Source organism: Amphiura filiformis, chromosome 11, assembly GCF_039555335.1.
Source record: "Amphiura filiformis chromosome 11, Afil_fr2py, whole genome shotgun sequence".
NCBI classification, from domain to species: Eukaryota; Metazoa; Echinodermata; class Ophiuroidea; order Amphilepidida; family Amphiuridae; genus Amphiura; species Amphiura filiformis.
Genome location: NC_092638.1, coordinates 53,062,087 through 53,087,024, shown reverse-complemented (window position 1 = coordinate 53,087,024; position 24,938 = coordinate 53,062,087). Strand labels below are relative to the sequence as shown.

Here is a 24,938-nt window from a genome sequence, read left to right as displayed (position 1 = left end):
GCAGTGAGCTGTCAACATTTGACCACAAATTGCCTCCGGCAAAACTCACTTCCAGGGAACTAAGTACCACACAAGGTCATATTATGTAGCTCATTGACCCATCTCTGTCATGTCTGTTATATATTGCCTCTATGACGATCTGGTCATCTCATTGCTCTAGCTATTCTAGTTGTGATCAATTCTATTCAATGGCAGTGGCACCTGATAAACGCAACGCTTCTATATAATAAGCGAATGTTTTTGTCTAATCATATTGTCAACTTAGAAATAAACTTAGAACATCCATAAATTTTTGTACCTTATTGGCTATAGTGGTCAATCACTTATCGCTTGTTAACACATGAACGTGCCTGATTTCTTCTTTCGTTCAGCAGAGTGATAGTAAGTCACAATGCCTTTAAACAAGCTAGGCGCTAGTTTCAGTATCTTATTGGCTATAGGGGTCAATTATCATCGCTTAACTTGAACGTACCTGATTCCTTCTTTCGTATGTCAGCCTTATAATCGGTTACAATGCCATTAAACAAGCTAGGCGCTAGTTTCTCCATAAGTTTGAGTGTAGATTCGTAGTCCTCTAGTAGTCCAACTATTAAGTATTCCTCTTCTACACGTCTTTTGGCCTCATTTAATGACCATTTTAGATCGGTGCTATAGACAGAATGCAGAAATGTTGGTATATAATAAAGTTTATTTCAATTTCCCTGGACATTTGGATGTATTGATATATATTAACAATAACTAACTAAATAAACAACCTTCTACTGAGCCATTTTTGTAATTTTGGCGAAAAATCACATAAACATGCAATTTTGATCGGAAATATATATTCTAGTCTGACTGTTAAGGCGCAGCGCAATGCGTATTATATACTTCATTAATATATTCTTGTTCATTGATTGGTTAAAAGTGGATCACAATACCAAAAATAGTTCTACCATCAGTACTCCTATCCGTAAATAGTACTAAGCCGTAAATAGTATTTTCAATGTCCCGGATGAGCCGTAAATAGTACCTCCAAGCCGTAGATAGTACTTTTGACCATGCCTTCCGCGTGCGAGCATTTGATGCGACGGAACAGTTCACGCACGCGAAACTGCCATAGCGTGATTTCGCGCTGCTGTAATTGGTTAGCCCGATTTTAGCCTATTCGATTTTTTTGAAGGGCAAAATATAGGTTGTGCTTAAATTAGTCGTGCTGTTCATTCAGGATAGAAGCTGGCGTCAAAACATCAAATAATTTTCTTTTAACCAATCAATGAACAAAGAACATATTAATGAAGTATCTCACCACGGGCCCATAGTTATAACCAGAACCTCTCATGGCAGTATATATTTGTATATTGATACTGCCACTCGCACATGTACCAATCAGATTATCCAATCAGATTGCATTCAAACTTGCGCGATAGAAAATAAAATATTTTGTCGTACGATACGATATGAATCACTTCTTCCGACGCCAGCGATAATGAAATAGTCACCAGGTGGCTTTGCCGCACCTGAATGCTTTTATTTTCCTATGGGTACCATCACCGATGGATCTACAATTAGCTTAATGCATTTGGGTATAAACTCAAGCGTTTTAATATGCCGGATGAACCACCTTAGGGTTAGCCGCCCCTCCGTAATACTAGGTTTCTGGAACGTTGCCTGACTGTTCAAGTTTATACAATAATTTTTACCCGGGAATTTTTAGCAACTTTGTGATCATGGTAACCACTGAACCAGTCAAACATAGACCCTGTTGGCGCTATGTTGGCCATATTTTAAATATCTTTTCAATATAGGCCCAGTTGCACAACTCTGAAATTAATATTTCGTCAATTTTATGAAATATCGCCAACATTTTCCCCTGACATTGCCCTATCAAACTAATAACCATGATAACTATCATCGAACAAATAATCTCTCTAATCGCAGCGGCGTATTTAGTTGCTATGTCGAGGTAAGGGAGGCAAATGCGTCGTCGTTCTGCAGCTCCCGAAAAGTGAAAAATGAGAAAGGAAAGAAAATGAAAGGATAGGAAAGGAAAGGGAGAAACAAAATAAGAGAAAGGTCGTCATTATGATTTTTTTTCAAACAATCCCCACTCAGCCACACCTACCTGTATCGATAAAAATGAAACCGTCTTGGCAACTGTCACACCCTCTACATTTTGTTCAAAGCAACATTAATTAATCAATAATTAATAGTGTCAAAATTCTATGAACAAAATTATATTAACTGGAAGTTAAATGAAGCGTCCCTAACAACCATGACAGCCCTCGTTAATATTATTTAGGTTAGTGGCTACATATATGCAATAATTATGAGCGCTGGGGAGGGTAAAATTGAGGGGTCCAAGAATTTTTTGGCCAGCCGACAGGGGTCGGCAAGCAATTTTGGCAAGCCGGGGGGGCGATTTTTACAGGTGGATCGAAATGGATCAACGCAAGTCAATTTCTCTTGCTGGTCACTTCTTCATAGTGGTCATTTGCAAGAAAGCAACCATGGTTTGATTATCAGATATGGATAAGGCTCGAGCTATTGGCCAGCTTGAAGCTGGCATATACCTCAGAATCAAGTTGCGGCAAATTTTGGAGTTTCCCGAAGTATGATCTCCAAGCTAAAAGCCAAGTTTCGTCAGACCGGAGATGTCAAAGACAGACCCAGAAGTGGGCGCCCAAGAAAAGCAACGGCTGCGCGAGACCGGTGCATCAGGCTGGCAACACTTTGAAACCGTAGAATAAGTGCCAACACTTTGTTTTAATGAAACAGTGTGATATTCAGTGAGATTTGGCACATTTTGTTTGAGACCTCCTTGTCTTTCAAAGACAGATACTCAACCATAGAATAAGTTACAGTGGCGTAGCCAGTGGGGGGCCAGGGGGCCGGTGACCCCCCCGCTCGGCATGGCCGTCGGCTCATGTAAGGCCGTCGGTAGACGGAAGGCGTTGGTGAAAAAGATAATGGGTTAACAATAGACTATTTTTTACCCAGGGTGACAGAAAAAAGGGGAGAATTGTAAAAAAATAAATGATAAAAATTGTGAATGAAATTGAATTTTACATAAAAATTTTGTGTTTTTATGATGGTACCGCCTATAATCAGGCAGAGAGGGGTTTAGCGATTTTTTGTAAGCCGAGGGGGGAGCGTTTTTTGGTACCCTGTTTGGAAATCTTACCCCTGGCGGCTCATAAATATTGCCCACCCCTTTACCTGACAAGGATTGGAACATATCACTCGCTATAAAATGTTACCTGCATTTTGGATGTGTGCCACAGAAGAAATGAAAGATCCTAGAGAGATATTCTTCCTTTACACATGCTTTATGTTCCTTTAAGACGCATTGGTCAAAAGTCTATGAAAAAAGAAGACAAATTGACCATTAAATTTAATTTCGATCATATTTTGATCGAAATTACAAGAATATTCTTAATAATATTCTAGAATAAATAAGTCCTACCTGGATCGCTTAAATCCAAGTATTCCTCCATTTTGAATTTAAGAAAGAGTAGAGGGACATGGTAACTGTTCTGACTTAAATTTGGACTTAAAATCAGTGAATTTTGATGTTTTGGTCAATTATGACGTCATCGTGACGTTAATCTGGGGATATTTGTGCATTTTTTGGTGTTAATGGAACCAAGATAACTATACTTATCCATTAGTTTGTTTAGTACCAAAATCATAGACATCGGTCGTTTAATAGTGAACGAAATGACATACAGGTGGCTTCAAGTTTTCATACCTCATTCATTTTCATTTCCAATCCAAATTTTTTCTTCACTCGATCCACACTTCCTGGTGTTTTGTCTCCATGCTGTCGATAATAGTAACTGGAAACGAGGTATTCGATCGGATCTCTTATCATATTTATGTAGACTGGATGAATTGACCTGTAAATGAAATAATCGTGTGAGAAATTTGGTCAAGTCGAAAAATATAGAGGCAAAGTCCCGGGGTGGGCACTCAACTTTAGAAGTGACGGGTATGTGCCTATCAGCGTCGCGAAGTAGGGGCCTATCGGGTACAAAATGTTATTTTTAAAAAGTGGGTCATTGGGTACAAACAAAATGAAAAAAAGGGGGGGTTATTAAGTATAAGATTTTGAAAAAGGGGTCATTGAGTATAAGATTTCAAATAAGGGGTCATCAGGTAGACAATTTTGAAAAAAATGGAGCAAAATTCTATTTTCTTGTTCCAAATTTTCCAAATTTCCAATACAAATTTGTTGAAATAAGAGAATTTGAAAGTTTCGGCATTATTTTGTGAAATTTTGATGATGCTATTTTAGAAAAAAGGGGTCATTGGGTAGCCGCAACTAAAAAAAAAAAGGGGGGGGTCATCGGGTATGACTTTTAAAAAAGGGGGTCATTGGGTATACTTCAAAAGAGGGGCCTATTGACAGGCACATACCGTTACTTCTAAAGTTGAGTGCCCACCCCGGGGGTAAAGTTCCAATTTACGAGATCAGAACGAGGGAGTTCTACCTCCGCTCATGGCATGGTTCTGTACATGCCCGATGTATATGGTAGCTTCCCGGGGTAGCTTCTTCATATCATCTGCAAATGGTAGCAAGATTGCCCATTGAAATGTGTGTGATACTTTGCGTACAAAAAATGACATTGCGATTTCCCATTTTGGATTCCCAACGTAGAATAAAACGCAGATGGATGCTACGTTGAATATGCTGATTTTACCTCATGTCTAAGTCCATGCAACGCGCCCAATTTTCAGGACGAAAATGTCACATTTTGAAAGTAAAGTCATGATGTATGGATGTAGTGATCTTTAATCTATCAAAGTAATGTTTTTGGGCAACTATAATATTTGGGGAGCACAAAAAACAATTAAGTTTAATCAGCATGTAGATCAAAATTTTAGTAAAAATCAAAAGCGCAGCGGCTTGTTTGAATCAGGCATAGACTCAGCTTACTGTTATCGGCAGGGGGGGGGCGGCCAAGATTGGCTCAATTTTGACGTCGTCATTGGTTTTACACGTAAACACAAAAATGCCTCAAATTATTCCAAAACTGTACGTATGTTATTAAGCACTATTTTATCAGTCTAAATCCGTTGAGGTTCGCCAGTGAACCTCATTGTAAGTACTGTTTTTTTGATTTTTTTGTATGAATAACGCACGATATGTTACGATATATACTGAAAATTTCCCCTATGTGTATCAATGAGTTTACGTGGTGTAGTGGTTACGGATCTCGCCTCCCACGCAAAGGGTCCCGAGATCGATTCCCATCCCCGGCGATGATTAAAAATTTTTCTTCTTCTTTTTTCTTTTAATTTAAAATTATTTATTTTCATATGAAAATGTATATATGTGACCGTACAGCACGAATGAGCCGTAAATGTCCTCAATTGTATTCCGAGTTACAGTGTAAAATGGGCATGAAGGTCGTATTCATTGGTACCTCAATTTGGTGCTACGTGTACCTCATTTAATGAGATACACGTAGCACCAAATTGAAATACCTATGAATATGACCTTCATGCCCATTTTACACTGTAACTCGGAATACAATTGAGGACATTTACGGCTCATTCGTGCTGTACGGTCACATATTGCACTGGGAAATATATTTTGTGCATTTTTTTTCTGTAATGGGGCCACCCGGCCAATAGAGCTATTAAAAACGGATCTGGCTCCGGGAAAAATAATTGCGTCCATCGTGCAGGCAGTGTTGCCGTCATATTGTCTGTTTTGTTTACGCTTTTGGCTGTTGCCACATTGAATAATGTAGTCCACCGTCGTCTGGTTATCGGACTGTTATTTCAATCACTATGCCCTCTATCGACCTAGGTTAGAAGCTGTTAAATTAGATCAAATATTATAGTCTTTATTTCAGCTCATTTGTTCTCCTTCGTGACGAATGAGCACAATCCAGTTTGGAACCGAGACTAGCAATATTTAACACCGTATTAACGTACGTAAAAACGTACGCGAAAACGTACGTTCCACGTGCTGCGTTCAGAAAATCGCATTGTCTCTATATAATTGATTGATTACTTCCTTACTTCTCAACTGGAAAATAGAAAATGTGATCGCTAAACAAAGCAGGTGGGTGGGCTGCAAGTTGTTGTACTCGCTTTATCGCAGATTCTTCTTTGCCCTGAGTAAAATGAAAAAAAATATATAAGCAAATTAAAGAAAAATTTTACAATAATAGGTCTCAGTAGTAGTAGTAGTAATAATGATAATCATCATCATCATCATCATCATCATCATCATCATCATCATCATCATCATCATCATCATCATCATCATCAACATCATCATCATCAAATCATTCATCATCATCATCATCATCATCATCATCATCATCATCATCATCATCATCGTCATCGTCATCGTTGTCGTCATCGTCAGGGCGTGTATAGCAAAAGAATCGGTTGTCCAGCGTTCTAAGTGAATATCATCGTCATCATCATCGTCGTCGTCATTCAATGACTCATCATCATCCATAATAGATGACGTAATGCTTACCTTTAGATCAATTCTCTCAAAATCATATACTATCTTACACCTTCTAGGTTTAATATCCAGCTTCGAGCATGTCCAGCGTAATAACGTGTCCATTGTCCGGCTGCCACATTTCGGCATTTTATTGTAAATGATGGTGTGGTTCTTGAATATTGCAATAAAAATGGAAAGCAAAAATAGAAACAAACATAAGCACACACCTCAAAAATAAGACGACTATTTAAAAAAGATAATATCCGCAGTTCAAGGCTGACTTAAGGTTAGACACTATTTTAAACTGTTGCGATTTGGTAGTTCACAGCATCTTGCGAATGGTAGTGAGCTTTGGCAAATATTGCATTGATCATTTCATAGCGAGTGTGTAGAAGAATTCAAATATCACAGATATAGTTTTGTAGGTCCTGTGGTTCTTGAGTTATGTTGTAACTTGTAAAGAGGGCTGAAACAACAATACTTTTGTAAAACGTACATAACTCATTAACAACAATAAATGAAGCAAGTTTTCAAAGTATATGATTTGTAGAATGAAACTATTGCAAAACATCAAAGTGTTTTTGTTTTTTTACAATAATATATTGATTAAGATAATGAAAATCAATTTTTAGGCTGCTTCGACCAACAATACATCGTGTACCCTTAAAGGAACCTTTTCGAACAAACTTAGAAAGTGCTAAAGCGAACCAAAATGGCAAACATGATGGCAGCCTGATATTATGAAATCATCATCATGTATGTAGCATATGCTGTATACATGGATGTCAAATTCGACATGGTACAGAACAAGTGGACGGCTAACTGAACACTGACGAACAAAAACAGGACAAGACAACCGACTTTACAACGTATTTTCTGAGAATTTGTCTCCATTTTAACGAAATTGGAGCAACTTTCAATATTTAACGCATGTACATGATGCAAATTCACCTTTGACCTGTTGAGCCCGTAACTTGGTAACTACATGTTTTATGTTTTGTGATCCTTAGGACCAAAAGAATACTTTAGTAAATTTTAGTGCGGCATTTGAAGCATGTTTAATGAAAATGCAAGTACAGGTACTTGGCGTACTTCATAATTCGAATTCAGCAGATGATGTCCAGCGAACCGTATTGACCACAAATATTATACAAATATTGACTGCTATGAGGGGCATGGTTAAAGTATAGGCCCAAGGTGATCTCAAAACCATGACTATGCCCCGAGGCGTAGCCGAGGGCATAGTCATGGTTTTGAGATCACCGCGAGCCCATAATTTTAACCATACCCCGAATAAAAAGCAGTCAATATTTAATTTATATACCAAATCTTAAGATTCTTGTCATCTGTTTGGTTAAAAACCTCGATTTTGGAAAGAGAAAGTAACAGTTTTAATGCGAACGGCACAGACGATTTCCGCGTAATTAAAGCGCGCGAAAACATTAACGCGTGCGTAATATCATTTTACGCTGGGAACAAAGCACACGCAGAACTATTGCCCGGGGAATAGTTACTTTTGTCTGGGGTCAAAACTATGCCCGCTCTTTTAACCAATCAGATGATCGGGAATCTTTAGATCTTTAGATGAGGTATATAATGACTGCTATGAGGGTCATGGTTAAAACTATATGCCCACGGTGATCTCAAAATCATAGCATGGTTTTGAGATCACCGCGGGCCTATAATTTTAACCATGCCCCGAATATAAAGCAGTCAATATTTGTTTTATACCGAGTGGATGTACGTTGCGATTGCACATGCGTATAGACTCAAACCGGTCCATAGTTCGTTTCCACGACCGGACCATAGTTCATTTTGAGGGTATAGCTAATTCAATGACCGCACTTTTAACCAATCAGATGACAGGGATCTATATATGAGGTATATAATTTGTGATGTTACATAATGTAATGATGCATCGTAGGTGGTGCAAACTATTCTTAATTTTTGTTTTAAATTTGACCCTTGTATGATCTTTCAGATCATAAATCTTTTTGGAGCAAGGTACATAGAAAAGTTTTCCTGGTATATAAAATCTCCCACATCGTTATATATGGTTGCTAATTTCGTGGTCAAAGTTTGATTTTGACTAATTGCTATGTAGGCCTATAATAGGTCTTACCAGTCCCGTAATAGGCACGCCATATTTCTTATAGAGTGTTGTTCCGTGCTGCTCCGTTAACTTTTGTGATGACTCCGTTGAATTTTCGATAATAAGACGCGATCCTGAGAAAGACCGGGACCGAGAGACAGACAGATACAAAAACAAAAACAAAAACAAAAACAAAAAAAAAACAACAACAAAAAACAGAACAACAACAACAACAAAACAAAACCAGAAGACAGACAGAAAGACAGAGAGAGAGAGAGAGAGACAGAGAGATAAGAACTATGGTCAGTTTCTGTAGAAAATATAATACCCTAGAAAGTACATTTTTCATGACCCCTGAAGAGAGGAACATTAAATTCCCCTCATGACACTTTCCCTAACTAGTAGGGAAAACCGTATACCGGAAAATAGCGGGAAATAACAGAAAAACTGGGAAGTGTATCCGGGCAATATTAAGGGGGCATTTACTTGCGCTTTCCTGGACGTAATAATATAAACCTTTTTACTCGTTTTTTAGTCAATGATATGTAGTCAATGATGAGTGCAGCCTACACTTATAGTGCAGGGCAATATGTTCAAAAATTGCTTTCACGCATTACTATGGTAATTAATCCGACTCAATTCTCGTCGAATACTGATAGATGTAGATTCACTGACCTGTCTAATTACACATCACACAGTGTCATCACCCCGATATCTTCATGGCAGAAATCGCCATGTTAGGTTAAATCCACAGCCACGCATGGCCATTTTGTTCCGACCTTTGAGACGCATTAATTAATGAGCCGAGGGACATCCCGACTAAGGCTACTGACTATAGCTCGGTAATTGGCTTCTCTTTGTGTAAGTGAGCTTGTATACGCCATGTGAGTGAGTGCACCCCAACACCCCTGTGTGTGACCTCTGTGTGTATACGCCATGTGAGTGATCGCTCACATCAGAAAATCAGAATATTTCTGTCAGTTTTTCCAGTTCAAGACGCAATGGTTTTTTCTCAAGACGCTAGCTAACGACGATAATATCTGTTGAACATTCACGTGCAAGGAACCAAATGTGGTTTCTTTATACGAAATCATTTACGGGAGATATTCATCATTTTGTACCCCGGTATCCAAAGATTTATCGTCTGAATATCAATCGTGCATAGCACATTTACGTGTATCGATCCCGGGTATTAATTTCAGTGTCTCTGGCTGTATAATGTAATTATTAACCGGGCGATGTCGGTGTGCATCATAGAGGGTAGAGATTTACGTTTTACTATGACACTTTCTTCATAAATCAAACTGCCCCGCGTTTTTGACACAAGGGGTATGTCTAGCTCGAGTAGTCCGAATAATCAGTCCCAGAACAAAATATTAATTTTTGACATGATCGTGTTCTGAGTCGAATTCTGAATTGTTTCCATATGAAATCTTGATGGCAATTGGACAAAAGAAGCACATGGTTCTTCTTGACAGCTTTTTATAATCCCTATTCATGTTACGTGAATCACGCTATTGTGGACCATCCTTCTGATACTTGAGTGTTTGGACAAGCGGAACGGTCTTTTGTCTACCTCTCTGTTCAGTAGCGTAGATTTCTTTTTGACATTGGGGGGGATGAAGTTGGAAAAAAATCTTGAAGTATAGTAAATCCAGCCCCTTTGGCGACAGAATTAGTTTATGATATAAATGCGCGCGAAGCGCGCGAACATTTGTGCTATTTTGAAGCTAAACTGATTAAATATGGTGTAAAAGTAGATTAAATGCGCGTGAAGTGCGCGAAAATTTGCACTTTTGGGGCTAAAATGGGCAAATATGAGGTTAATTTGGTCAGAAACCCATTACCAGGCGTCAACATTGGGGGGGGGGGGGGGATTGTATGGACCACCACCCTGGCAAATCCCCCCATCCCCCGGGATCTACGCCTATGTCTCTGTATGTAAACAGACGAGGAGGTCAAAATTGTCATCCTCGCCGAATAGGAAAGACAGCGTAATGTATAGTACGGCACTACAGCTCGAGATACTCTAGCTAAAATACAGGTTTACATTTACTACCGGTATCTTACATTATCTTGCTGTATTTAGGTCCATAGAGCTGATGAAGACTTGGTTCAGGAGCTGAGCTCGACTAGTAATAAAACATCAGATTGTATATACATCTGCAATTTCATGATCTCAAGCTATAAAGCTGGTCCTACCTTTCTTGCTACGTTTAATTTCTTCATTGGTGTTTTTCACCTCAATCTCCGGCGTCGATTCTGGTTTTAGTCTGTAAGTAGACTTGTAAGTGATGGTGAAAAATATTGTTGCTGCTATCAAAACTGATATCAGCGGCAAGGCGACTCGTCGTGGGACCGTATACATTATGAATTGTTTGAATTTTGAGAACTATGAAAACTGCTGGGTTTTGCCCTTCCAATTCAAATAAACAGGTCTATTGCATAAACCGTCGACCGACTTTTATGACTTATGACCGACTTTTATGCTTTTCAATGCAACGGTCTCCATCCATTTTGCAATATCATGAGAATACTTACAATGGAGTTTTAGCCTAGCCCTACTATAGTGCCTTCCGAGAACCGCTAAAACCCACTAACCGCTGCACCTGATGGGTTCAGCAGTTCTCTGGATATAGGCCTATATAGGCAGGTTTAATGATTTTGCATGGTTTTGGATCACCACAGTACTCACAGTCAAAAGGCCCTATAATAGTAGGGCTATTTTAGCCATCCATGCACAAATGAACAAATACAATAGAGTGAAGGCCAATACATATGACAAAAGTGATGAGTTTTACAAAAGCTTTCAGATGACCGGATTCGCTGTCATAGTCATTACATCATCACCTTGGATAAAGACAGCCATGCATATAGTTGGAGTGTTTTGGTTCAAGCACCTCTCAAGGACAGTCCCCTATTTACCATGTTCACACAGTATAATTGCATTTTTGGAAACCATCCATAAATCATGACAAAACGCAGAATATTATGATTTATTTAACTAATTACTATAACTGGACGGGTTTTTAGCTTTAAAACGGTAGGAACCGTACATGACCGTGAACGTGTCCTTGAACAAAGTCTGCACACAGGCTGTATTATGACATCACTACTGTTACAGCGAATAGAGGGCCGGGGGATTCACTCTATCATTATAAAAATTATTAGAGCAAGGAATCCAACTGGCACAGCAGCTTTATTTATGTATTTTTTTTATCACGTTATGTACATGTAGCAGTCAATATAATATTTAAAACGATTTATTTTATATACCATAGGCCTCAACTGCTTCGTGTTTTACAATGTTATAATAAGGGCCCTGTAACAAATGCAACGTTTGAGACTGAGCTTTCCAGGGCGTATGCGTTTTTAGCGTTTCAGTTCCCTAACGCGTACAACGTTATCATTCCCCATGGTATTTCCTACTTTTCATTCTTATTTTGGCCACATAGCTCCACATGATATCATTATTGTACACGTTAATAGTAGTGTAAGTTAAATTTCCATCTTGTTCAGATTCACGCTTTGCGTATTTGCGGCATCCACGCTTATCTCAGTAATATCATAATATATTCTTTATCTTGCATTTTCCATTTTCTATAACATTGATGTGAATTGAGATGAAAACAAATAAACTTCAACTTCAACTTCAACTTCAACTTGCAATTTTCCAACTTCCAACATTCCTAAGACGATATTGTTGTCTCCGTGATATTACTGGTGGTAAACAGCTGTGGGAAGAAGTAAATGTTTCAATATGCCGCGTATATCACGATACACGAAACACGCCCGTGCTGAATACACCGTGTCACTTCTTAACTGAAGACATGTCCGATTCCCGGACCTAATTAAGCTATATGTCATATTCCTTCTTAAGCAGTTCTAGCTTAATCTTCACAAAGTCATAAAATTGGTACGTCAAGTCGAGTTTTTCTCTAAGTATCGCACGTACTTCTGCAGATATGGGCTTCTTGAAGTTTGTTTGATATCTTTCTATGGTAAGGAGAAAAAAAAGTAATTATAAAATGAGCGAAGAACCAAAGCAACATTGTTCTATAGCCGGGATATTTCGGACAATTTGTGACAGTTATATTGTAGTGATCATGCATGTGACGTAGTTTATACAACCAATCATGCAAGGATGCTACACTAATTTCGATAGAAGCATTAACATACACATAAGTTTTATTCAATATAAGATATATTATGTGCTCTAGGATGATCCCAATAATTTATTGAATAGACTGCATTACAATATGGTTCTAGTTCGAATCCATTTTAAGTCAATCGACTAAAACGTGCATGGCCCCTATTGGTGTTGACAATTAGTTCCGCCTCTGCATTATTTGGAGTTATTTGTATATCGTGCAGGTGTGTTATTACGATTTGAGTAGCTCAATAACTCCTCTTTTTACAATAGTTCTAAGTTGTGTGCAACATGGAAAACATCAATGATACTTAATATGTTGATTATCTTCCTTCGGGCAATGGTAAAGGGCCAATGCCCTTTATTTAATCTTTCCCCAAAACATTTGTAATTTATTATTCTCCTTTCTTCCAAGATTCGCCACTAAATTTCATTAGGTTCCATTGCCTTAACAGAATTGATCACGTCTCACATCATTTTTCAGCCAAATGGATGGTAATAAATATTGTAGTGAGCTGTCAACATTTTGCCTCAGGCAAAACTCACTTCCAGGGAACTAGTAAGTACATGTACCACACAAGGTCATATTATGTAGCTAATTGACTAATCTCCATCATATATTGCCTCTAGCTGAATTACAGTGATCTGGTCACGTCATTGACCCTCAGGAGGAAACTCTAAGATATTCTAGTTGTGGTCACAGACTCTAAATACATGTATTTAGAGTCTATGTTGTAATCAATTCTATTCAGTGGCAGTGGTACCTGATGCACGCAACGCTTCTAATGAGCGAATGTTTTTTGTCCAATCATATTGTCAACAGAAACATTAATTTTAGTACCTTATTAGCTATAGGCCCATTCCATGTCAACTCAGGGATGTGCACCGCAGCACCTCTTCAATTTTTTCTTTTTCTGTGTGGTGGTAGATATTGATGAAAAGTAAAATCCAGAATTTGAGCTTCATACTCCATTTCGTTTTCCCGTGGCATCAATTTGAAATTTAGTCAGGGGTCATGCGTCAAAAATGTGTCGCAACTCTATGGAGAATGACGATGTTTGGAGCCATCGAGTCCCAAAGGGAACCAATACAACTTTGAAAAGTTGTCCAAGGACATATCTTCAACATTCAAGTCTGGCATCAGGCAAACTTGTAACTGACTTACTTTTTTAGGGGGGTCAAAATGTCATCCAAATGTACAATTGGGGTTTTGGGGGGTAATAACTCAGCAAAAGTATTTGTAATAGGCTCAATATTTGTTAAGAGTAATGTCCTACCAAAGGGCTCTGACTGGCAAAAAAAAATGGACAATAAAATTATTTTTACTTTTTTGGAGTTTTGACCCCCAAATTTGGTCCTGATGGACGAAGTTGCATTTTGAGGGCCCTATATCTTTTAAAGTAAAGGAGTTACAAGTTTTCTGATGCCAGATTTGAATTCTACACAAATAAGTACCCAGAATACATACTTTTCAAAGTTGTAAATGGTTCCCTTTATACATTTATGGACCTCCAAACGTTGTCTTCGCGTTGCGACACATTTTTACGCTGACCCCTAAATTTCAAATTGATGCCACGGGAAAACGAAATGGAGTATGAAGCTCAAATTTTCGGGATTTTACTTTCTCATCAATATCTACCACCACACAGAAAAAGAAAAAAATTGAAGAGGTGCTGCGGTGCACATACCTTGACATGGAATGGGCCTATAGTGGTCAATCACTTATCGCTTGTTAACACTTGAACGTACCTGATTTCTTCTTTCGCACATCAGAGTGATAGTAGGTCACAATGCCTTCAAACAAGCTAGGCGCTAGTTTCAGTATCTTATTGGCTATAGGGGTCAATTATCATCGCTTAACTTGAACGTACCTGATTCCTTCTTTCGTATGTCAGCCTTATAATCGGTTACAATGCCATTAAACAAGCTAGGCGCTAGTTTCTCCATAAGTCTGAGTGTGGATTCGTAGTCCTCTAGCAGTCCAACTATTAAGTATTCCTTTTCTACACGTCTTTTGGCCTCATTTAATGACCATTTTAGATCGGTGCTATAGACAGAATGGAGAAATGTTGGTATATAATATATGTTTATTTCAATTTCCCTGGACATTTGGATGTATTGATATGTATTGTAACAATAACTAACTTAATAAACAACCTTCTACTGAGCCATTTTTGTAATTTTGGCGAAAAATCACATAAACATGCAATTTTGATCGGAAATATATATTCTAGTCTGACTGTTAAGGCGCAGCGCAATGCGTATTATATACTTCATTATATTCTTGTTCATTGATTGGTTAAAAGTGGATCACATAACCAAAAATAGTTCTACCATCAGTACTCCTATCCGTAAATAGTACTCTAAGCCGTAAATAGTATTTTCAATGTCCCGGATGAGCCGTAAATAGTACCTCCAAGCCGTAAATAGTACTTTTGACCATGCCTTCCGCGTGCGAGCATTTGATGCGACGGAACAGTTCACGCACGCGAAACTGCCATAGCGTGATTTCGCGCTGCTGTAATTGGTTAGCCCGATTCTAGCCTATTCGATTTTTTTGAAGGGCAAAATATAGGTTGTGCTTATATTGGTCGTGCTGTTCATTCAGGATAGAAGCTGGAGTCAAAACGTCAAATAATTTTCTTTTAACCAATCAATGAACAAAGAACATATTAATGAAGTATATAAAACAAATATAAATACTGCCTTTATTCGAAGTTCTGGTTAAAACTATGGTCCCTCGATGAGATCAATTAATACTATTTTCTGCGCCCCTCAGGAAAATAGTATTATTGATCTCACCGCGGGCCCATAGTTATAACCAGAACCTCTCATGGCAGTATATATTTGTATATTGATACTGTCACGCGCACGTGTACCAATCAGATTATCCAATTAGATTGCATTCAAACTTGCGCGATAGAAAATAAAAAATTTTGTCGCACGATACGATATGAATCACTTCTTCCGACGCTAGCGATAATGAAATAGTCACCAGGTGGCTTTGCCGCACCTGAATGCTTTTATTTTCCTATGGGTACCATCACCGATGGATCTACAATTAGCTTAAGGCTTTTAATATGCCGGATGAAACACCTTAGGGTTAGCCGCCCCTCCGTAATAATAGGTTTCTGGAACGTTGCCTGAATGTTCAAGTTTATACAATAATTTTTAGCAACTTTGTGATCATGGTAACCACTGAACCAGTCTACCATAGACCCTGTTGGCGCTATGTTGGCCATATTTTAAATATCTTTTCAATATAGGCCCAGTTGCACAACTCTGAAATTAATATTTCGTCAATTTTATGAAATATCGCAAACATTTTCCCCTGACATTGCCCTATCAAACTAATAACCATGATAACTATCATCGAACAAATAATCTCTCTAATCGCAGCGGCGTATTCAGTTGCTATGTCGAGGTAAGGGAGGCAAATGCGTCGTCGTTCTGCAGCTCCCGAAAAATGAAAAATGAGAAAGGAAAGAAAATGAAAGGATAGGAAAGGAAAGGGAGAAACAAAATAGGAGAAAGGTCGTCATTATGATTTTTTTTCAAACAATCCCCACTCAGCCACTCCTACATGTATCGATAAAAATGAAACCGTCTTGGCTTCTGTAACACCCTCTACATTTTGTTCAAAGCAACATTAATTAATCAATAATTAATAGTGTCAAAATTCTATGAACAAAATTATATTAACTGGAAGTTAAATGAAGCGTCCCTAACAACCATGACAGCCCTCGTTAATATTATTTAGGTTAGTGGCTACATATATGCAATAATTATGAGCGCTGGGGGAGGGTAAAATTGAGGGGTCCAAGAATTTTTTTTCCAGCCGACAGGGGTCGGCAAGCAATTTTTGGCAAGCCGGGGGGGGGGGAGCGATTTTTACAGGTGGATCGAAATGGATCAACGCAAGTCAATTTCTCTTGCTGGTCACTTCTTCATAGTGGTCATTTGCAAGAAAGCAACCATGGTTTAATTACCAGATATGGCTCGAGCTATTGGCCAGCTTGAGGCTGGCATATACCTCAGAATCAAGTTGCGGCAAATTTTGGAGTTTCCCGAAGTATGATCTCCAAGCTAAAAGCCAAGTTTCGTCAGACCGGAGATGTCAAAGACAGACTCAGAAGTGGCCGCCCAAGAAAAGCAACGGCTGCGCGAGACCGGTGCATCAGGCTGGCAACACTTTGAGACCGTACAATAAGTGCCAACACTTTATTTTAATGAAACAGTGTGATATTCAGTGAGATTTGGCACATTTTGTTTGAGACCTCCTTGTCTTTCAAAGACAGATACTCAACCATAGAATAAGTTACAGTGGCGTGGCCAGTGGGGGACCAGGGGGCCGGTGATCCCCCCGCTCGTCATGGCCGTCGGTTCATGTAAGGCCGTCGGTAGACGGAAGGCGTTGGTGAAAAAGATAATGGGTTAACAATAGACTATTTTTTACCCAGGGTGACAGAAAAAAGGGGAGAATTGTAAAAAAAAATGATAAAAATTGTGAATGAAATTGAATTTTACATAAATATGTTGTGTTTTTATGATGGTACCGCCTATAATCAGGCAGAGAGGGGTTAAGCGATTTTTTGTAAGCCGAGGGGGGAGCATGTTTTGGTACCCTGTTTGGAAAATTTACCCCTGGCGGCTCATAATTATTGCCCACCCCCTTACCGGACAAGGATTGGTACATATCACTCGCTATAAAATGGTACCTGCATTTTGGATGTGTGCCACAGAAGAAATGAAAGATCCTAGAGAGATATTCTTCCTTTACACATGCTTCATGTTCCTTTAAGACGCATTGGTCAAAAGTCTATGAAAAAGAAGACAAATTAACCATTAAATTTAATTTCGATCATATTTTGATCGAAATTACAAGAATATTCTTAATAATATTCTAGAATAAATAAGTCCTTCCTGGATCGCTTAAATCCAAGTATTCCTCCATTTTGAATTTAAGAAAGAGTAGAGGGACATGGTAACTGTTCTGACTTAGTGAAATTTGATGTTTTGGTCAATTATGACGTCATCGTGACGTCAATCTGGGGATGTTTGTGCATTTTCTGGTGTTAATGGAAACAAGATAACTATACTTATCCATTAGATTGTTTAGTACCAAGATCATAGACATCGGTCGTTTAATAGTGAACGAAATGACATACACGTGGCTTCAAGTTTTCATACCTCATTCATTCTCATTTCCACTCCAAATTTTTTCTTCACTCGATCCACACTTCCTGGTGTTTTGTCTCCATGCTGTCGATAATAGTAACCGGAAACGAGGAATTCGATCGGATCTCTTATCATATTTATGTAGACTGGATGAATTGACCTGTAAATGAAATAATCGTGTGAGAAATTTGGTCAAGTCGAAAAATATAGAGGCAAAGTCCCGGGGCAAAGTTCCAATTTACGAGATCAGAACGAGGGAGTTCTACCTCCGCTCATGACATGGTTCTGTACATGCCCGATGTATATGGTAGCTTCCCGGGGTAGCTTCTCCATATCATCTGCAAATAGGAGCAAGATTGCCCATTGAAATGTGTGTGATACTTTGCGTACAAAAATGACATTGCGATTTCCCATTTTGGATTCCCAACGTAGAATAAAACGCAGATGGATGCTACGTTGAATATGCTGATTTTACCTCATGTCTAAGTCCATGCAACGCGCCCAATTTTCAGGACGAAAATGTCTCATTTTGAAAGTAAAGTCATGATGTATGGATGTAGTGATCTTTAATCTATCAAAATATATGTTTTTGGGCAACTATAATATTTGGGGAGCACAAAAAACAATTAAGTTTAATCAGCATGTAGATCAAAATTTTAGTAAAAATCAAAAGCGCAGCGGCTTGTTTGAATCAGGCATAGACTCAGCTTACTGTTATCGGGACTGTTATTTTTTCAATCACTATGCCCTCTATCAACCTAGGTTAGAAGCTGTTAAATTAGATCAAATATTATAGTCTTTATTTCAGCTCATTTGTTCTCCTTCGTGACGAATGAGCACAATCCAGTTTGGAACCGAGACTAGCAATATTTAACACCGTATTGACGTACGTAAAAACGTACGCGAAAACGTACGTTCCACGTGCTGCGTTCAGAAAATCGCATTGTCTCTAATATAATTGGTTGATTACTTCCTTACTTCTCAACTGGAAAATAGAAAATGTGATCGCTAAACAAAGCAGGTGGGTGGGCTGCAAGTTGTTGTACTCGCTTTATCGCATATTCTTCTTTGCCCTGAGTAAAATGAAAAAAATATATACGCAAATTAAAGAAAAATTTTACAATAATAGGTCTCGGTAGTAGTAGTAGTAGTAATAATGATAATAATAACAATCATCATCATCATCATCATCATCATCATCATATCATCATCATCATCATCATCATCATCATCATCATCATCATCATCATCATCATCATCATCATCATCAAAGATTCATCATCATCATCATCATCATCATCATCATCATCGTCATCGTTGTCGTCATCGTCAGGGCGTGTATATCAAAAGAATCGGTTGTCCAGCGTTCGAAGTGAATATCATCGTCATCATCATCGTCGTCATCATTCAATGACTCATCATCATCCATAATAGATGACGTAATGCTTACCTTTAGGTCAATTCTCTCAAAATCATATGCTATGTTACACCTTTTATGTATAATATCCAGCTTCGAGCATCTCCAGCGTAATAACATGTCCATTGTCCGGCTGCCACATTTCGGCATTTTATTGTAAATGATGGTGTGGTTCTTGAATATTGCAATAAAAATGGAAAGCAAAAATAGAAACAAACATAAGCACACACCTCAAAAATAAGACGAGTATTTAATAAAAATCCCTTTAAAAGGGAGTGCCCAGGCCATACGGAGGTCACATGACTGCACACACACCCCCGGCCCCCGGACTGCCCCCACCTTGGCTACGCATAGCTGCAAAGAGGTAGGCAGTGTATGCAGTAAGCCTATATAAAACACAGGTCTTCTGATCAGTCAAGGTGGTGATACAACCAAAGAACTACTCCACAACTGAGCTATGATTGCTGAATAAGTATGAACTACCTGTATGCTACTACTAGCCATAGGTCACAGGATATCAATTTAAAGTAAATGATTTGGTACATGAAGATCAATCAAAACTAATCATGAACTTGAGACGGCCAGATTTAGTGACCTTCTCTGTCAAAATATTATATTTTTGCACAGATTCTCATGTTGAGTATCTGTGATTTTTGTGAGTGAGAATGTTTCACTGGCAAATGCTTAATCAATGCTTAATTATTTTGATAAAAGTAGGCCCATATCAAAAGTAAAGATAAAAGTAGGCCTATTCTTCTCATCCTCTCTGATCAGTCTAAGTGGAATAACTTGCATGATGGGAGCAGGAGGATTTTTACAATTAAATTGTGAATGTGTTTTTTAAAATTTAAAACCACTCAAAAAAGAATGAAAATCACTCTAAAAGAGTGAATTTCAACTCGTTCAAGGAGTTAAATGAAGGACAACACATTTTTAGAGTTGTCCTTCATTTATAAATGAAGGACAACTCTAAAATGTTGAAAGAGTTAAAATTCACTCTTAAAGACTGGTTTTCACTCTTTGTTGAGTGGTTAAAAAACGCATTTCACTCCTTTTTGAGTGGTCTTATAAGTGAATCACTCTTTTCGGGAGTGAGATTTTCACTCTTTTACATTTAGAGAGTACCGATGGCCGAATGGATGTACGTTGCGATTACGCATGCGTAGACTCAAACCGGTCCCTAGTTCGTTTCCACGACCGGTCCATAGTTCATTTTGAGGGCATAGCTAATTCAATGACTTTTAACCAATCAGATGACAGGAATCTATATAATGAGGTATGATAATTTGTGATGTTACCTATGTAATGATGCATCGTAGGTGATGCAAACTATTCTTAATTCTTTTTTAAATTTGACACCTTGACATATAAAAGTTTTCCTGGCATATAAAATCTTCCACGCCGTTATAATATGGTTGCAGGCCATAGTCATGTTAGTCAGAAAAATCAATTTAAAAAAAGCCATTATAATTTGCAACTGGATTAAGGGGGTACTACACCCATTGATTTTTTTTTGCATTTTTTTGCATTTTGTGAAGAAATTACAAAAAAAAAATTGGACAAAGTGGTATGCAAAATGAAGGGGTAAATCTTCTCGTTTTATTGGTGGCATCGGTATCAATGTAGCTTACATGCTTTTGAAGATAGAAGCCAGAAGGAGGTACATCACTGATGATTTAAATTCACTTCATTTTGGAAAGCTTACTATCAACGGATTTCGTTAAAAGTTTGGATATGTGTTGCTAACACATTAGGGAAATAATGTTGATATGTAAAATGGGAATAAGTGGTCCCTGATTTCTTTTATGACTTCATGAACTTGGTGCTCCACAACTATCAAAAAATGCTTCTATTTTCAATGTCGAGCTATATTTTGTATTTTGAACTTGCAACACTATGTCACTGAAACTTAATTAAGCCATAGGTAACAGGTTACCACAACCACACTACAGCAATGTTGAAAAAGATTGTATTTTTTGTCATCTATACCACCATAATAGGTAGTTTTCCGTAAGCTTCATTTGTGTGATTTTGGTAACTATTTTATATTTATTTGCCCAATCCAACTCAACTAGGCAATCTAAATTGTACTCACCATTTACATCCCACGGTATTTTAGTATATCCACCTAACACATTTCCATTATATATCCAGTAACAGACAAAATATCAAAATTGATGCCTCATTATGACATGTATGATATCACAGACTATCACATGTATTCAAAATTGATGCCTGAATTTGACCTGAACCAATTGACCTATAACCTGACCTTTGATGACCTTATAGCCTTTTTTAATCTCTTTTCCTAACAACATATTATAGAAGATACATACATGGAAGAGATTATTTAGGCCTATTTAATTTATTCAGTGTTATAATCAGTGAGTATATTTCTATAGATAGTATAACAAAGGATTTATTCAGTGTTATAATCAGTGAGTATATTTCTATAGATAGTATAACAAAGGATTTAATGTATGCTATTCATGTATTCTACTTGGACATGTTCAATAGAATAAATTATGGTTTGTTATGAAACACACATCTCAGTTACCAGGATACAGTAAAGAAAAAAAAAAAAATATATAGGGCTAAAATGATTTTCTAAAATGGTTTAAAACCACTTTGTATGTAGAGATATTTTATAAGTTCAGGACATGAGATGATGAACATATTTATATACTTTATAAATTTGCAACAAAAAAAAGAAGATGGGTACTGATGAAAATCAGGGTATTAAATCGCCTTAATACGGTAGAACAACAATCATCTGACAAGCAGGATGTTAATTTCGTTGGCAAAGTTTAATTTTGACTTATTACCGGTACTACATGTATGTATAGGTCTTACCAGTCCCGTAATTGGCACGCCATATTTCTTATAGAGTGTTGTTCCGTGCTGTTCCGTTAACTTTTGTGACGACTCCGTTGAATTTCCCATAATAAGACGTGATCCTGAAAAAGACCAGGGTCGAGAGACAGACAGATACAAAAAAAAAAGAAAAAAGAACAACCCAACAACAACAACAACAACAACAACAGAAACAAAAAACAAAACAAAAAACAAAACAGAAGACAGACAGAGAGACAGGAGATAGAGAGAAAAGAACTTAGTCAGTTTCTGTAGAAAATACAGGGTGAGTCAAAAAAAGTGCAATAGAGAAAAGAATCAATTTTTACTTAAGAACCGAGTTGAACTTTTTAGGTTTGAAAACATTTTATATATGGTATATCCATCAGTGACCTTGTGTGAAAAAATTGAGGAATTAACATTAACCGTTTTGTTTTCATGACACACTTTATAGCGCTACCCAAATTTAATGTTTATCCACGAGACATCTAAAATTTGAATGTCAGCCCACTCTGTGTAAGGTAGATTTGGAACAACTGCCATTTTCTTAACCTCATTGGCATTAAAATAAAATGGAGCACCCAAAGTGTTATTGCCCTTGGTCCTGTTTAAGGAGAAGAAACATTATTTGTTGTTATTTTCATTTTTCCTTTACTTTAAAGATGTTTATTCTCTATCAAAAACATACAAATTTGTAGGCGGGTGTTTCAAATGTCAAAATGAAATGCGCGCAAATTGAAATGGAGTGAATTACAAAATATCCAGTAAGTTGGACATATTGGGATTAAACAAACTGGAGTTGGAGTCGAGTGAGGTATGAAGGACTTAAAGTAATGTTAGAAAGTTTGTTTGAACAGAAAAAAAAAGAAATTAAAATAACGCAAAAATCAACCTTATTTAAGTTAAAGTCAGTTTCAGATATGGTGCCTTTATCGCGCACTGTTTGCTCTCATTCAAAATACATGGTACCTCGTGGACAAATAACGAAATTGGGTATCGCAGCAAAAGGACTCATCAAAATTAAACGGTAGTTGCGATTCACTTCATATTTTCACAGAAGGTGGCTATTGAGTGTAGCATTTATAGAATCTTTCAATATTGGGAAAGTTCGATTTGGTTCTTACATAAATATCGATTCTTTGCTCTATTGCAGTTTTTTTGACTCACCCTGTATAATACCCTAGAAAACTACAGTTTTCATGACCCCTGAAGAGAGGAAAATAAAATGCCCCTCATGACACTTTCCCTTGGGAAAAACCGTATACCGGAAAATAGCGGGAAATAACAGAAAAACTGGGAAGTGTATCCGGGCAATATTAAGGGGGCATTTACTTGTGCTTTCCTGGACGTAATACTATAAACCTTTTTACTCGTTTTGTTAGTCAATGATATGTAGTCAATGATGTCAGAAATTAATATTTTGTTCTGGGTCTGATTATTCGCATTATGATTAGTGCAGCCTATACTTATAGTGAAGGGCAATATGTTCAAAAATTGCTTTCACGCATTACTAGGGTAATTAATCCGACTAAATCACTCCTTTTCGTCGAATCATATATGTAGATTCACTGACCTGTCCAATTACACATCATAGAGGCAGGGCTACGACACTGGCTCATTTGCATGGCAAAATTACCCGTCTCCTCCGCAGCCAATTTGGTTTCGCTCCATCGAAATCAAGCTGGCCACGGAAGAGACTACCCTCCTTTGTGTTTATTCATTTGTGTATGGAGAGCCATTCTTGGAGTCTATAATTAGGGATGACCATCATAATTTCATGTTGCCCCTATTGCTACAAAAAATTGTTTTCTGGAAAGAACTCATCAACATTTTGGTGGTTAAATGGTCAAAATCGGTCAAAAACTTTTCGAATTATGAATTTTCAAAGTTTCCCATTCTGACCGGTCATTGGAACGAAATAAATTGACAAAGTCTAAATATAGCAATGTGAGCAAAATTGGTATAAGCATATTTTTACCTTTTTATATTTCTTTATTTTAATATATATGCAAACATGAAACAATCATATTCTTTAAGTTTCATATGGGTTTCTTATGAAATTGCACTTTACTAGTCAATAGCATTAAGTATTTCTTCAAACCGAGGCACTAAAATCATGCTTTTAGAAAACATTTACCAAAAATCATCCATAATGGCCAAAGTGGCACAAAATCAAAATTCCGGGTGAACTTTTTTTCCACAACAATATACACTACACATAAGAAAAATACTAATGTACTACAAGGGATTTTCAACATAGGAATCCAAACAATCAAGTACCAACATGCACAGCTTTGTCCTGATATCACTTCTGGGGTTTTAACAAAATGTTTAACCTCTATTGTGATTGGCAGCAGCATAAGGTATCTCTTTGATAGCTGATAATGCCCAGCCATTCAGCAAGTGGCTAATAACTGACCTTGATAGGCTTGAATGAATACTGTCATCTGCTACAAAAACCATCACACTCCAGGGCCTGGTCACTCCATATATGCTACAGGGAGCACAGTACTTTAACAATGGAGTGAAAGACTCATTATTGATTAGGCGCGTATTTTAAAAGTACAGCTCCTGTGCGTGAATAGCAGCAAGTCAGTGCAGATGGTATAAATATAAGAAAATGTTTAGGGTTTGAGATCAGGTGAAAAATACAACAAATGAGCACGAAACTTCACATTTATGTTCAGAAAGGTGTCTATTTAACATGATTCGAAAGGTGTCTGGAAATTCCAAAGGGAAGCTTGTATTTAATTTTTAACTCGAGATCTACTTGTCCATTTTTTAAACCTTTTTACAG

The 24,938-nt window shown here is 37.6% G+C and overlaps 2 protein-coding genes across 2 annotated transcripts; both read right to left on the bottom strand.

Annotated features, from left to right (window-relative positions):
• Window positions 1-443: 443 nt before the first annotated feature.
• Window positions 444-11,272, bottom strand: LOC140163770 (uronyl 2-sulfotransferase-like). Its single transcript, XM_072187086.1, has 7 exons — window positions 10,746-11,272; window positions 8,574-8,677; window positions 6,482-6,622; window positions 6,013-6,107; window positions 3,731-3,878; window positions 3,240-3,340; window positions 444-648 (listed from the first exon to the last, which is right to left on the bottom strand). Exons 1-7 carry the CDS (start codon window positions 10,909-10,911, stop codon window positions 444-446), a joined length of 960 nt encoding a protein of 319 aa, XP_072043187.1. The 5' UTR covers window positions 10,912-11,272.
• Window positions 11,273-11,356: 84 nt separating this feature from the next.
• Window positions 11,357-22,241, bottom strand: LOC140164044 (uronyl 2-sulfotransferase-like). Its single transcript, XM_072187311.1, has 7 exons — window positions 22,142-22,241; window positions 19,322-19,462; window positions 18,850-18,944; window positions 17,884-18,031; window positions 17,412-17,512; window positions 14,565-14,740; window positions 11,357-12,539 (listed from the first exon to the last, which is right to left on the bottom strand). Exons 1-7 carry the CDS (start codon window positions 22,229-22,231, stop codon window positions 12,400-12,402), a joined length of 891 nt encoding a protein of 296 aa, XP_072043412.1. The 5' UTR covers window positions 22,232-22,241; the 3' UTR covers window positions 11,357-12,399.
• Between the last annotated feature and the right edge of the window lie 2,697 nt (window positions 22,242-24,938).